Genomic DNA, 15,061 nt, shown 5'->3' with positions numbered 1-15,061 from the left:
ATGGTCCATCATAAAGTCTCTGTTTGCCCCATATAGCTGAGATGAATGATTGACCTGTTCTGTCTTCTGTCTTTTCTTGGTTAGAGTTCTGAGTCCAGCAGTTCGATCGGGGAGATCTCCAAAGAAACCTTGAGGTATTCCCAGACCAGATTCTTGTATGTTCTAGCAAGCACAGGGTCCGGCACAGTCCATCACCCCGATCAGCTGGTGGTTGCAATTGCTGGGTTGGTTCTGTTTTCAGTCCTGATTTCCACTGGAACCAATGGGTGTTGCAGTCCAGCCTGATTCTGCCCAGCACATACTCGGCCCTTACATCAACCAGTGGGAGCTGCAGCCTAGTCGGGGCGACCCACAATAACCCCATCAGGCCCACCACCTACCCTGGTTTGCCAGTATGTGTAGCAGTAGACCAGTCTGTCCCCCATCCCATTTGGCTCTTGTACTTGTCAATGGGTATTAAAGCTTAGTTCCATCTAACCCACTCAACCATCCAGCCCTCACGGATATTGTTGAGTGCCTCTCTGTCTAGCCATCCCAGCCCCTGTCCTAGTTTTCATGCCCTCCCGCGGGACTAGTGACCCAGGAAGGGGGAACCCACTTTTTCCCTCCCAGGTCTCTCTCAGTCCCGGTTTATGCACTCTTTAGGTGGTTCTGTGATTTGACTTGACAGAATTAGTCCCCAGTGCCAGCTTCTGCCAGCTGATGCTGCAGCCAAGCCCAAACATCCCTCACCCACTCTAATTTATGCTTGCACCAGCAGGAATAATCAGCCCAGCCTGGCTTTTCCCTGATCCAGTCCACATGCAGCACACAGGTGTTGCAGCCTTGCTTAGTCTGGTCTGTCCTCATCCCAGCCCACGCTCTCCAGTGGGAGTAGCTGTCTGGCGAGGGGACCAGCCCCTTAATCCCCGTGCCAGCTCTGCCCCTCCCTTCCTGGATCTCGCGTGTGCTGGTTGGGTACTGCAGTCAAATCCAGTACAGGTAACCTCACCCTGGCATTCCATAATGTGTACTGGTTTTGTCGCAACCAAACCCAACTCAACCCACACTCTGTTCTGGTGTTCGGATTTGCCAGTGGATGACATGAACTGATTCAGCCTGGTCTGCCCCTGACCCATGCCGAATGTGTGCCAGTGGGAAACTTTCCATGGCCTATTCTGGGCTGTTTCCTATCATGCTTCTTGCGCTTACCTGCAGGGACTGTGTCCTGCCAGAGGAGTTGCCCAGGCTCCTCCATCAGAACCCCTCCCAATGCCAGATTTTGCGCATACCAGGGGGTCCTTGAGCCAGCCCTGTTCAGTTCACCTCCTGTCCTAGCAGGAACAGTGGCTTTTCTTGGCTGGCTTTCACCCCATTCTGGTTCTTGTTGTTGGATGTTTCAGCCCAGCCATGGCTCGTCCATACCCACACACAGCTCACACATGGCTCAGTAGGGGGTTGAGACCCAGCCTAGTCAGTCCCACATCTACCCTGGTTCTCCATGACACCAGATGGTGTTGGGGTCTGAACTGGCCTGGTGCATCCAATCCCAGCCCATACTAGTGCCTCGGGTGACTGAAACTGTTTCCTAGATAGAACGCAGCCCCCATTCCAGCCCACGCACCCCTTGGTGGGAACCTCAACCCTGTTAGGGTGTCCAACCAGGGGAACTTGTATTTCCACAGGGTTGGGTCCACACAACCCCATAGAGTCTACCCCCAGACCAAGTTCTCTCGCGTGCTGGATAGTCTTGACTCTGCCAGATGTGACCACTCCACCACTCCACCAAACAGTTGGGTAATGGTACCCATCACTGCCAAAGAGGCCCCCATCCATAGTATTGGTGTGGGCTGGTGTGTGACGATCAGTGATGTTCTAGGCAAACAGGCCATTTCTGTATTCCGAATTGGGTTGGTGTATCTGACTAACCGTAATTGTCTCCTGGGTACTTCCCTCCAAACCACCAGGTCTCAGTCCCCACACATGCCTAAAACTTCCATGACCCTGTCACTGGGAATCACCCAAGATTCACTACTCACCTACACTAAAATTGGACTTAGTCATGGGTGTCCCCAGGCAGCAAACATATCTTAAAAAAACCCAGAGTTTGCCACCAGGTGGCCAACAGGCAAAGCCTGGCACCAATGGTGCACTGGCCTCCCTGGGGGAGGCCGAGGACTCGTTCACTGCCTTGTGGCAGTGTCTTTGGCGTGAGCCCCCAGCATTGGGTCCGACCCGGCAGGGGCACCCCCCACAGCCGCCACACTGTGAGGAGGGGCACTTGCCCCCAAACCCAAGGCCCGAACCCCTCCCAAACTCACCTAGCCCCAAGATATTAGCAGCTGGGTGGAGCTAGGAATTTTAACCCAGTTCCCAAGTTCCCTCATGGCGCACTTACCCTGAGGAAAGAGCTCTCTTGGGTCCTGGGGGAGGCTGAGGACTCGTTCACTGCCCTGTGGCAGTTTCTTTGGGGTGAGCCCCCAGCATTGGGTCCGACCCGGCAGGGGCATCCCCACAGCTGCCACACTGTGAGGAGGGGCACTTGCCCCCAAACCCAAGGCCCGAACCCCGGATGTATACATTATTTTGCTTTTAGGGGGAGTAACGTTTTTCACTGTTACTGTTTTAGAGGGATCCTGTGTATTCCATCTTACATGAATAGTGTATTCGAGAAGTATAGGTAAAATGAAGAAATAGACAAATATTGCTCATTTATTTTTCTTTTTAAAATATTTCTTTTTTGTTCATAGTCCAATGCTGTAGCAGTGGTGTTTGTAGAAGAAATTGTTCATGGAAGTAAGAGGAGAATTCACATGGGTGTAATTGATGTTACTTTCTTGTGATTGAGTTAAATTGTGTTTGAGAGCATTGTTCGTTATCTGTGATCAGTTTATAAGTATTTGAGGGAGAGTAGATTGAACAGTTGCCGTATAGTTTAGAAAGTGGTAAGTGACAAGGTTTAGACCAGCAACTCAGCTACTCTTTGATCCCATAGCATGTGTCATCCTTATTTGACTCTGTATGAGATAACCTCAGCTTAACACCTCTGAGGTTTCTAAAGATTTGTTTGATTTCGGGAGTTGTTTCAGTTGATCTTTCAATAGCCTTCCCGAGTCCTGTTCCCTGAGTAAAATTAATTTTTCCTTTTATCTTTGAGTCAGTGCTTATCTACTTTTGGCTTTCCGTATTCCTTGATATGAACTATCTGTTAGTATGTATGGTAAAAAACTGGATTGTTTGCTTGATTCGTCTTTCAAAAATGTCTGTATCAGTATGCTCCCAGTGGGAAGACAATGTAGAACATATATGTATTATTAATTTTTCTGGTAGGTGTAGTTACAAAATTAAAATGTTGCAAGTAAAAATAATTTTAAAAATGCACTTTCCAAAATAATAGCATTCTAATTTGCAATTAGTAAGGAAATTATAATGTAACTATTTTATATTACTTTTTAAAATGCTGAACCTTTGAAATTTAGTGTATATTTCAATGTAAAGATATCTAGTTTGGACTGGCTGCATTTCATTTAGCAGTTATATGTAGCTAGCGGCTACAGTATTAAATAGTACAAGTTTGTCTAAAACCAGAATTTCAAAAACTCTCCTGTCATCATTGGTTTTACAGATTCATGTAAAATTCTATCTTAATAAGTACCTTAATTTAGATTTCTGTTTTGTGGCTCTTTCCATGGTTTTACATCTGTTTTCAGTAAATTTTACTGAAGAAATTTTAGAAGAGACATCCTTGTAACAGTCAAGTCTACTTAATTTTGATGTATTACTTAATTTTTCATTTATAGCTATTTTCATATTAGGGTCTCAGTTGGGCTCAAAAAAGTCTTCTATTCAGCAAATGCTTTTTGACCATCATCTCAGTTCAAGACACTGAATTAGATGTTAGGAATGAATGGTAACTTAAGCAGACCCCTTTCCTGCTAGGGTTAACAGGCTGTTAAGTGGGAACAAATTTTAATCAAATAAATGTTAAGGAAGGGAAAGTACAAGAGACTATGCAAGCTTCTTCCAAGCTGTCCAAACCTTAGGAGTGGGGTTTAGAGAAAGCCTCCCAGGAAAGTAAAAGTTTTGCTTAGGATTTAAAAACAAGCGAGAATGGATACCTAGAATTCTTTTGGGATGTACTTTTTGGATTAGGCTTTCCTTCATCAATTAATTCAAGATACCTTTCCAGTCTTTGTATCATTAGATCAACTTGCTGTATTTTTATCAGTGTTTGTCACTATCTGTTATTTTCTTGGGGGTTTTAAATTCCTTCAAGGAGTCTGGAACTACATGTATAAAGGTCCTGAAGTAAGGCACAGAGAAAAGTCACACCAGAAAAGATTGAAGTTAACAGGGACCAGAATATATAGGGTCTTGTAGGATCTGTTAGAAGACCGGTAGGAAACCATTGAAGAGTTTTATGGAATTGCTTATGAATTTTGCTTATGAAAAATACCTTGTAATTCTAGCTGTGGTAGACGGGATAGAATGGAATGCGATAGATGTGCTGTAGATTGTGCAGGTGGGAAATGGAGTCGGGACACGAACCAGCTCCTTTTTGCGTTCCTGGTGCATGCAAAGAAAGGGTTTAGCCATTGAGCCATTGTTTTGCGCTCATAATAATTTAGATTTTGTGGTGGAGGTGGTGTAACGAAATAGAACTCTGCTTATTAAGTACAAATATGCCAGATGATAATCTTGGGACTGAAATGATTTTGATTAGCCTTTGTGTCTCCTACGATCCACTTTCCAAGCGTTTTCCAAGACACATGACCTAAAACATGATTTTCATTTAAAAGATTTTCCCCCAAAACTTACTGAAACAGTTGTGTTTTTATCATTTGAATCTAACAAGGTGATTTTACTAATAACTACCTAAGAACATGACAAAATATTTACTATGCCAGAATGATTGTTAAGCATGGAGTTTTGTTAAAGTAAGGAAAGAACTTCCTTAGTAGTTAGTTGGAAGAGCTTGGGTAAATTTTCTGCAACTGTCTTTTTACAAGCTGTGTGTTTGTCCATAATGGTAATACAGTAGTATTTATATTTTTGTACCATGATTTGAGATTAAAATGCATGTTTGAAGTTCACCGTATGAACTTCATTTCTAGAGGCTCCTAACGTATGGTGTACTGGTAATGTCCCAGAGAAAAAGGCAGATTCAGAGTGTTCTCTCTCTACTCTTCTAAGACTTGGAGCCTGTTAAAATCATATGCCTTCTAGCCAGCTCTTAAGTCTAAGAAAAATCATTAGTGATCTAAATTAGGTATTGGCAAAATTCTTTGAGAGGCCAGATTGTAAATGTTTTAAACTTTGCACATGTAGTTTCTGTTGCATCTTCTTTGTTTTTTATGTTGGTTTTTGTTTGGTTGGTTTTCTTTTAAACAACCATTTAAAATTTAAAAGCCTGGTCTGCCCCCAATTCCAGCTCATGCTGGTGGGTGCTGCAACCTAGCCCTGCCCAGCCAACACCCAGGCCTGGCCAAATGTGAACTGGCTGGTGTTGTGGCTTGAACTGTTCTATCCAGCATCTTGTTCTGGTTGTCAGATCTGCCCATGGGTGTTATGACTGACCCAGCCTGGCCAGCCCCCAGTCTTGAGCTGCACATATGCCCATAACCTGGCCTGGTCTGGGCTGCTCCCAATCTTGATTCTTACACTCACCTGCAGGGACTGCATCCTGACAAAGGAGGTTCCCCAGACTCCTCAAATAGGTCTCCTCTCAGTGGCAGAATTTGTGTACACCTGTGGGCCCTTCATCCAGGCTGACTTCGTCCATCTCCTGTCCTGGCAGGAACAATGCCCTTGCCCAACTGTCCTACACCCATTCTAGTACTTACTGTTGGGTGTTTCAGCCCAGACACAACTACTCCATGCCCAAACACAGCTCTCGCATGGTTAAGCTTGTATCAAGACCTAGTCCAGCCCGTCCTACATCCACCTTGGCTCTCAAGACCAGTGGGTTCTGGAGTCTAGCCCTGTCTCCCACCTTGACTTTTGCCATTGCAGCCTGCCTTGTTCTGGCCTGCCCCTAGTCCCAGTTTTTGCTGGTGGGTGCTACAGCCTAGCCCTGCCCAATCTGCTCCCATCCCTGACTCTTCCAAACTGGTAGGAGTGATATCCTGCTCTGACATAACCCATATTCCAGCCTGGCTCCTGCACATGGCATTGGACTAAGATTGGCATGGCCCTCCCCAGTCTACCCCCCTGCAGAACCAAACCACACACTTGCTTATGGGTAGAGCCACCTTGCTATTTTGTTAATGTAATGTCCATGTAATAAATGCTGTTAAATTTATATGCATTAATTTACCTAAACCAGGTTGATCGTACTGCCAGGAACTTTTGGCCGAATCAATGAGATCATTGGCATTACTTTTCATTATAATTTTATTTTTAATCACAGGGACATGATGATGAAGTATTTGTTTTAGAAGCACATCCGTTTGATCAGAGAATCATACTTTCAGCGGGCCATGATGGGAACATTTTTATTTGGGACCTTGATAGAGGGACCAAAATTCGAAATTATTTTAACATGGTAAGGAAAATCTATGTTCCTATTAAAATTAGTGTTCTTAAATGATAATTTTGCAATTAGAGTCTGATTTACAGAAGGACCTCTTGCTATCGGTTTTTAGCTCAGTAAAACATTTTAGGGAATGACTGAAAACCTGAGTAGAGGCAGTTGAAAATTAGGCCTTTCTCAGTGACTCTGTAATTCCTGTGTTAGCATTTTGCAAATCCTGGTCTCTAACTCTAAAGTCCAGAAACTCAAATGTATTCAGTTTTGCAGTTAATACTTATTTAAAAGCACAAGAAGTTTATTATTTGAAGTATGATCTTAATTTGTGAATTACAACATTGATTGTATTCCTTACAAATTATGGGAAGGTTTGGTAATCTGTCTGTTTCCCATTAGAATACATTTCTTTTGTGGTGGGGTTACTTGCATCCTCTGTATTTTATGTGGGTTTTTTTTTTTTTTAAGCTTTATTTTATTTTAAAGGTAGAGCTACACGGAATCTATTCCATCCACAGGTTCACTCCGCAAATGGCTGTAACAGCTGGAGATGAGCTATTCCAAAGCCATGAAACCAGGAATTTCTTCCAGGTCTCCCATGTGGGTGCAGGGGTCCAAGGCTTTGGGCCATCCACTACTGCTTTCCAGGCCTTAAAGCAGTAGGCTGGATCAGAAGTGGAAGAGCCAGGACTTAAACCAGCACCTATACTGGATGTTGACACTGCAGTTAGAGGCTTAGTTTGCTGTGCCGTGGTCCCAACCACTTAAGCATAGTCCTTTTTTTTTTTTTTTTTTTTTTTTTTTTTTAAGATTTGTTTTATTTTTATTGGAAAGTCAGATTTACGGAGAGAAGGAGAAACAAGGAGAAGGATTTTTCTATCTTCTGGTTCACTCCCTAAGTAGCCACATCGGCTGGAGCTGAAATGAACTGATCTGAAGGCAGGATCCAGGAGCTTGTTATAGGTCTGGTGTAGGGGTCCCAAGGTCTTGGGGCATCCTTTACTGCCTTCCCAGGCCACAAGCAGGGAGCTGGATTGGAAGTGGAACAGCTGGGACACAATCTGGCACATGCTAGGTGAGGATTTATCTACTGAACCATTTCACAAGGCCCTTTTTGAGCATAGTTCTAGTTAAACATTTCTAATTTGTTGTTTGGCTTGAATATTGCTTGTATAGACTTTTTGGAATCCATAACAATAATATCTACCTTCTTTTGTTGTTAAAATTGATTTGTATGTTTCATTATGGAATGGCTAGGTTAAAAGGTTAAAACTTACTTGCATTTTGGTTTTTGATATGATGATGGGTAGTATCTTTGCTGAGATAGCAGTTTTGTTAACTTGATTGTGCTTATATATTTTTTAAGATTTTATTTTTATTTGGAAGACCAGTTTACAGAGAGGAGAGTCAGAGAGAGCCTCTGTCCGCAGGTTCACTCCCCAAATGGCCACAGTGGCTGCATCTGAGCCATTCCAAAGGCACGAGCTAGGAGCTTCTTCAGGGTCTGCCACATGGGTGCAGGGTCCCAAGGACATGAGACATCATCCGCAGCTTTTCCAGGATGTAGGCAGGGAGTTTCATTGGCAGTGGAGCAACTGGGACCAGAACCAGGCTTCATATGGGATGCTGCTACTGCAAGGTGGAGGATTAGGCTGTTGAGCCACCATACTGGCCCCAAGTTCAGATCTTTTTAAACTTCTAGTATTTCATAGGGTATGATGTTGGTAGCAGTGATTGAATTCCATTCATTGGAATGGGACTGTTTAATTACTTTCAAAGCCTTCCTGTTTTCAGTAAAGTTTTGGCTACAGAAGCCAGAGTATGTGTAAAGTATTAACCAGTTGAGGTTATTGGCTGCGTCTGTAAAAATTAATTGTATTGTGACTTAAAGAATATTCTCTGAATTCCAGATTGAAGGCCAAGGCCATGGTGCAGTGTTTGATTGTAAATTTTCACCAGATGGAAACCATTTTGCCTGCACAGATTCTCATGGACATTTGCTGCTTTTTGGTTTTGGATGCAGTAAATACTATGAAAAGGTTAGTGTATTTAATGTTTGTTGTTGACTGAAATTTGGGATTATATCATGCATAAATTTTATTTGAATTCTACTTGTAAGAATTGTCATGTGTCACTAGGTCTTAAATAATAGAGTTGCTTTTCTTGGTTAAGCTTCCCATCTTTCCAGAACATCAAACATGGCAGTGTGAATGGCTTTTGAGATACAGCAAAGTGTACAGGGAGATGCTGTTGATTATACCATATAATGTACTGCCTTAAAGAAGTAATGGGGAGTAATTTTACCAGATTGCATCCCCTCCTTGTAAACTGAGAATAAACAGCAAGTGACTAGTTGTGCTTATTTTCTTGGCTGGCTATTTTACTTATTATTGATACCATTAAAATACCTTGGAAGCTCACTTAATCAGTGCATTATATTCTGTCAGCTATAAATTTTGGATAGATTATATAATTTTAGAGTTGGAAAAAAACTCAGGTGCATTCAAATTGGTTAAGTACTTGTATCACTTTTGAATGCATTTTTGTTTTTACTTTTTAAATTTTATTTCCATTTTGAAGTTTTGTAAGTATAGGGCTTTCCCCTCCCCTTTGTCCCTTGTGTTTCACAATAATATAGTCCTTGAGCTGTAGTCTTGATTCCAGTGTTCTGTTCTTTACATGTGACGTAACATCGTAGTTATAAGCAGTGATAGAGTAGTATGTTGTCACGGTATATTTAACAGTTTTATTCGGGGCCAACTTTTACTCAGGAATGGAGATACATATTGCAGTTCATTGATTCCTGATACTGTAGTCTTAATTATATCGTCCATTTGTGAAATTATGAGTGTATACTTGTTTAACTGTGTATCTTTTCGCTTTGTATCTTGAATCAAAGTTGTCTCAGAACATTGGATCTTTTGTCCTTTTGTGTTTTTAATGAGATAGATATTTTCCTGTCTCTGTGTGTATTTCGTCTATCATTTGAATAAAAATAAGCAAAATGTTATAGTTAGGTTTGCATGGTTTTTGCAATTTTAATAAAAAATAATTTTCTAATGGAGTATTTCTTCCTTTTTTACTTAGAGAAATATGGTCCAGGGCCAAAAAAAGAGTCATGCACATTGTATGATTTTAGAGAGAAGGGAATGAATTTCTTAATGTGCTTTTATGGCACAAAGGCTAGAAGAGAATACAACAATTGTCTGATACGAAAAATGCATTTGCTCCAGGGATGAAAACAGGTGCTTATTCACAAATTTTGCATCTATGTGTAATACTATAAATCTCATCAAGATTCCAGATCAGATGTTTTTCCACACGGATTATCGGCCTCTTATTCGTGACGCCAATAACTACGTATTGGATGAACAAACCCAGCAAGCTCCTCACCTTATGCCTCCTCCGTTCTTGGTGGATGTTGATGGAAATCCTCATCCTACAAAATTTCAAAGGCTAGTACCAGGACGAGAAAACTGTAAAGATGAACAACTAATACCACAACTGGGATATGTAGCTAATGGTATGTTATTTGACAAAGTAAAATTAAACTGTTTCACATGTATTTAGCTTTGACATTTAAATTTAAACCATGAAAAATCATAGATTTGCTGTTGTTCTTTCTGCGATAATATACCCACCACTAAACTCTGGAGTTCACTCTTCTGTTTTTCACCTACTACTTCTATTGGATTTCTGTTGCATTGTGCTTTTTACCTTATCAGAGTACTTTGTTTTAACCTCACCTGAACACAGAGAAGTGAGTGAGGACAAACAGAACTGTATGCTCAAGCAGGGAATATGTTGAATCACGTTGATAGAAATCCTTACTGTGAGTAGGACCCTGTTCTATGTTATGTTAGCTTTTTTGTTACTTTAACTGAAATGTCTGAGAGGAGTACTTACAACGGAAAGAAGGTTTGTTTATTTCTCTAGCTTACAGTTTTGGAGATTCACAGTGCACATGAGGGGATGAGTTTGTCTTAATCATCTGGAAAGGCTGGCATGTTGCATGGCAAACCAGGAAACAGGGAGACATTGGCAGCACTCTTCGAGGCTTCTCATTATAATCCATAATTCTCTCTTGGAGCTCCACCCTGGCTATCTAATCCAATCACTTTCCAAAGTCCTGCCTTTAGATACCAGGATTGGGGTATATTCCATCATTACTGTCCCATAAGTTAGCATAGGCCTTTGGAGTTTAAATATCTCCATGAGACTGGGGGGTCAATTCCTGTTGAAAACAAAAAGTATGGTCTTAACTTTTAATGATGACCTCAGTGCAATAACTTAATGTCTCAAATGTTTGTAAGTAGTGAAATTCCATTCCATTGTGTTGATACTTCAATGCAGAGTTCATAGTTAATATACCCAAGTAGAGGAAACTTCAAACAACACAAATTAGTGATTTACTAATTTTCCTGTTTGAAATGCAGTTATTTGATTGGTACATGATAGAACAGATAGTAGAAGAAAACATAGGAGTGATCTGTTTTTTATCAAAGCCACTTGTTCTTTCTGATGGTCATATTTTCACTATTTATGCTGTGATTTCCAACCCCTACCTCCTCCTGTTCCCTGCCCTATAGAATGCTTTCCTATTTCAGTTGGGTACTTACAGAATTTTTTTCGTTTCTAAGCTAGTGAGGTGTTTATTTGCAAGTAGATTTTTATTTGCTAGGGAACTAGGAAATTAAGGCTTGACTTGACCTTAGTATTGAAAAACCAGAATTCCCCTTTACATCCTATGTCATAAACCTTTGTAGAACAATGAAATGATGGTTGACATCTGCCTGTAGTCACTCTCATGGTGCTAAATTTATTGAAGAAGAAACCAAGTGAGTATTAAATGGGAGATAAAACTGAAAACAGTTGAGCAAAATAATTTGTAATTTATCACACATTGTACAATCTGAAGACTTCTTTATTAGATAATGTTTAATGTGTCTGGAAGACAAATGGAAAAATAAGGCCATAATGTATTTAAGAAAAGATTTGAGGATGTCTTTGAGAAGTAATCATGTATCGTAAATTAGTTTTTCTACTTATCAACACTGAGTTGTTATCAAAATGCAGTATTTGAAAGACCGTACTTTTGACTTCTCTGAGAAAGGAAATATTCACATTTCGGTTGTTTGAGGTTAAACTTGTCAAAATCTTCAAGTTTTATTCCCATTAATTCTGCATATATACTATGCAGAAATATATTTTGTAAAGTCCATGATTCACTTTGATAATTACTTTTTTATGGTGAGACGGTCTTTATAATACCTAATTTGGAACGAGTAGATATATACAGCATATGAGCTGACATATCAGCAGTTTGAAAGTTCTTTATGAATAGTTTTCAATGCATTATTTGCACGTTGATTCTATTTTCTTTATATAAAAAGTTGCAGATTAAGCTGGTGATATTAAAACGTAATTTTGTGACTGTATCTCGTTTCTAAGGTGATGGTGAAGTGGTGGAACAGGTAATTGGGCAGCAAACTGCTGAGCAAGATGAAAGCATTCTTGATGGAATAATAAGGGAGTTACAGAGAGAACAAGATATGAGACTGATCAACGAAGATGTTCCAAATTTACCAGTTAATAGATCACACTCTGTTAATGGTGGTAAGCATTTATATATTTGTAAAATATATATTTGTGAAATATGTATTTTAATTATTTCCTTGTACCAGATAATTAATAGATCACACTCTGTTAAATGGTCGTAAGTATGTATATATAAAATATGTATTTTAATTATTTTCCTTATACCAAATAATTAAATGTGTAAATGTTTATAAATCAAATGATATTTTTTGTTAATATTGACTTTGATATCAATATATATCAAGTTGCTAAGATACCATTATCATTTGTGATGAAAAATGACTTGGTGTCTCCTAAGAAATATAGCTTATATGTTTTAAAATATTGTTTTCTTCCACTCAGTAATTTATTTGCAATATTCACTTTTAAAACGTAAACTTTTGCCCTTTTTCTGGTTGATTCACCTGCAAAGTTTTCAAAACTAAAGCCACCTTGAGTTTAGAAATTACCACCCTCAAAAAACTAATCCTCCTTTATTCTGAGGAAAGCAGGTTAACGCCCTCTGCTCTTAAATTTACAAAAATATACTGAAGACAAGGAGTCTTTTAGAGAATATAAATGCAACTTCTGAATTAACATTTTTAAAAGATTTATGTTTGAAAGGCTGTTTATAGAGGAGATCTTCCACCCTCTGGTTCATTCCTCAAATGACCATCACAGCCAGATGTGGGGCATTCTGAAGCATGGAGCCTAGAGAATTTTCAGTATTTCCCATGTGGATGCAAGGTTCCAGGGCCCAAGGATGTGGGTCATTTTTGCTGGTTTCCCAGACACATTAGTATATAAGAAGTGGAGCAGGTGCAATGTGAACTGGCGCCCATAGAGGATGCCAACACCTCAGGTGGAGGCTTATTTTACTATATGTCAAACAGACCCCTCTGAATTCAGTTTTACAATAGTTTGATTTTAAATAGCATAAGAATTCACTCTGACAACTGTTTTAAAATGAATATTCCCATCTGTTGTTGCCTTTTCCTTCGCTTTATGAAATGTGCCCTTTGCTTCTGACTTTTATATAAAACTTAATCAGTTTTATCCTGTTACTAGTCTTGCTTCAAAATGTAGTCATTTCATGGAAATCTGGGCAGATGTGGCTCTTTTTATGTTTAATCAGAGTAATTTAATTGGGCAACATGGCAGTTTGGGTTTCATGGTAATTAATAAAGTGATGTAAATTTGAGATGGTTCACAGAGCATTCTTCCTCTTTACAGATTTTTTTTTAGCCTCCCATAAAATTAAAATTTATTCATTTGGATCACTTGGAGTATCTGAAATGAATTTTATAGAATCTGGAACAAGATAAGTGGGCTGATAGTCTTATATACACAAGTTCTTTGTTTCTAAAACAAAAACATTTTTTATGTCTCTGATGGAGACATCCATTAATGAAATCAGTATTCAACATTTTCAATGTTTTTAAAGATTTGTTCATTGGGCCCGGTGCGATGGTTCAATTAGCTAGTCCCCTCCTTGCAAGTGCTGGGTGGCATATGGGCACCAGTTCGTGTCCTGGCTGCTCTACTTCCCGTTCAGTTCCCTGCTTGTGGTCTGGGAAAGCAGTGGCAGAACCTTGTGACCCTGCACCTGCATGTGAGAACCCAAAGGCGGCTCCTGGCTGCTAGCTTCAGATCAGCTCAGCTCCAGCAGATGGAAGACCTTTGGTCTCTAAGCAAAGATTTATTTATTTTTACAGGGAAGACAAATTTATAGAGAGGAGAGACGGAAGGAAAAATCTTTGATCTTCTGGGTCACTTTCCAAATGGCCACAGCAACCATAAACAACTAGCTTGATAGGAAGTGGAGCAGCCAGGACACAAACTGGCACTGGTTGGTAGTGCTTACAGGTGAAGGATTAGCCAATTCAGCTGTCATGTCAGCCCCTCAATCTCGGTTTCTCTGTATGGTCTTGAAGTGCCATTAGTCATAGGGGTCACAGATATCTATTTGCAATGTTTGTTTATTTTTTCCTGTTTTTATTTTAGCAGCCGCATGTTTAGGTTGTTTGTGTTTTATTTGCCAGTGTAAATTCTTTTGTTCAAACCATTAACAGTATTTTGAGAGCTTCATCAATGCTTTATTCTGAAATACTTTAAAGGTATATAAAAAATAGAATTTATATTAAAAAAACACAATCCTGACCTAGAATTAGTAATATTTATGGCTCTTCCAAGTCATTTTGAGTATATTTTTTGTTTTTAGTGACTGCTTAGTAGGTACCAGATACGAAAGTACTTTGGAAGAAACCAAAATTCTAAGCCGTGTTTGAGTGCCTGCTTTATTCATTTGAGTACAGACAATGGAAACAAAGCAATGACATAATCTCTAGTAGTACCATCTTTGAATTCCCTATTTTATATATTTCTGACTTGGAAAACTTTGATGTATCTCCTCAAAAAGCAATGCTGTCCCATATTTTTGTTTTAGCTCTGAGAAGTCCAAATAGAGACACATCATCTTCTGCCTCCAATGTCGGGCTCCGACGGAGTGGTCAGATTGAAGGTGTCCGGCAGATGCATAACAATGCTCCTCGTAGCCAGATGGCCACTGAACGTGATCTCATGGCATGGAGCAGAAGAGTGGTAGTCAATGAACTCAACAATGGGATCAGTAGGTAAGTGAGTAGCATAACATTATGGAGAAAAATCTATGGCCTTTTTTTCAGTAAAGTATACCTTTTTATCCTAGTAGTTAAGGTATGCATTTTTAAATTTGTTGAATCATGTATTAGTTTTTCCATGTAGTCTGTAACAAAAAGGTTCGATGAGTGTCCTTAATTTGTTCAGATTTGTGATAAATGCTTTAGGAAATACTGAAAATGCAAAGCATGAGCTCTGGTCAAGGTAAGAAGAATACAAATATCAAGTAAGAAGTCATCTGAGGTCATATATTATGACATAAATGCAATCCTAATTCCAGATGTGGTTCTGAGGATAAGATCATCGATTGAATTTTGTAGC

General features: G+C 39.8%; 1 protein-coding gene across 3 annotated transcripts in view; it reads left to right on the top strand.

The window, feature by feature from the left end:
* Window positions 1-15,061, top strand: part of BRWD3 (bromodomain and WD repeat domain containing 3) — a 118,160-nt gene that overhangs the window by 64,252 nt on the left and 38,847 nt on the right. For all 3 annotated transcript variants that reach the window (XM_058659224.1, XM_058659222.1, XM_004592786.4), the window contains exons 15-19: window positions 6,389-6,523; window positions 8,416-8,544; window positions 9,803-10,028; window positions 11,957-12,121; window positions 14,529-14,715. In XM_058659224.1, coding sequence (XP_058515207.1) covers window positions 6,389-6,523; window positions 8,416-8,544; window positions 9,803-10,028; window positions 11,957-12,121; window positions 14,529-14,715 — 842 coding nt within the window. The remainder of the gene's footprint in view (window positions 1-6,388; window positions 6,524-8,415; window positions 8,545-9,802; window positions 10,029-11,956; window positions 12,122-14,528; window positions 14,716-15,061) is intronic.

The sequence above is a fragment of the Ochotona princeps genome, chromosome X (assembly GCF_030435755.1).
Source record: "Ochotona princeps isolate mOchPri1 chromosome X, mOchPri1.hap1, whole genome shotgun sequence".
Taxonomy (NCBI): Eukaryota; Metazoa; Chordata; class Mammalia; order Lagomorpha; family Ochotonidae; genus Ochotona; species Ochotona princeps.
The sequence above is the reverse complement of the archived record's forward strand: the minus strand, read 5'-3'. Positions and strand labels throughout refer to the sequence as shown.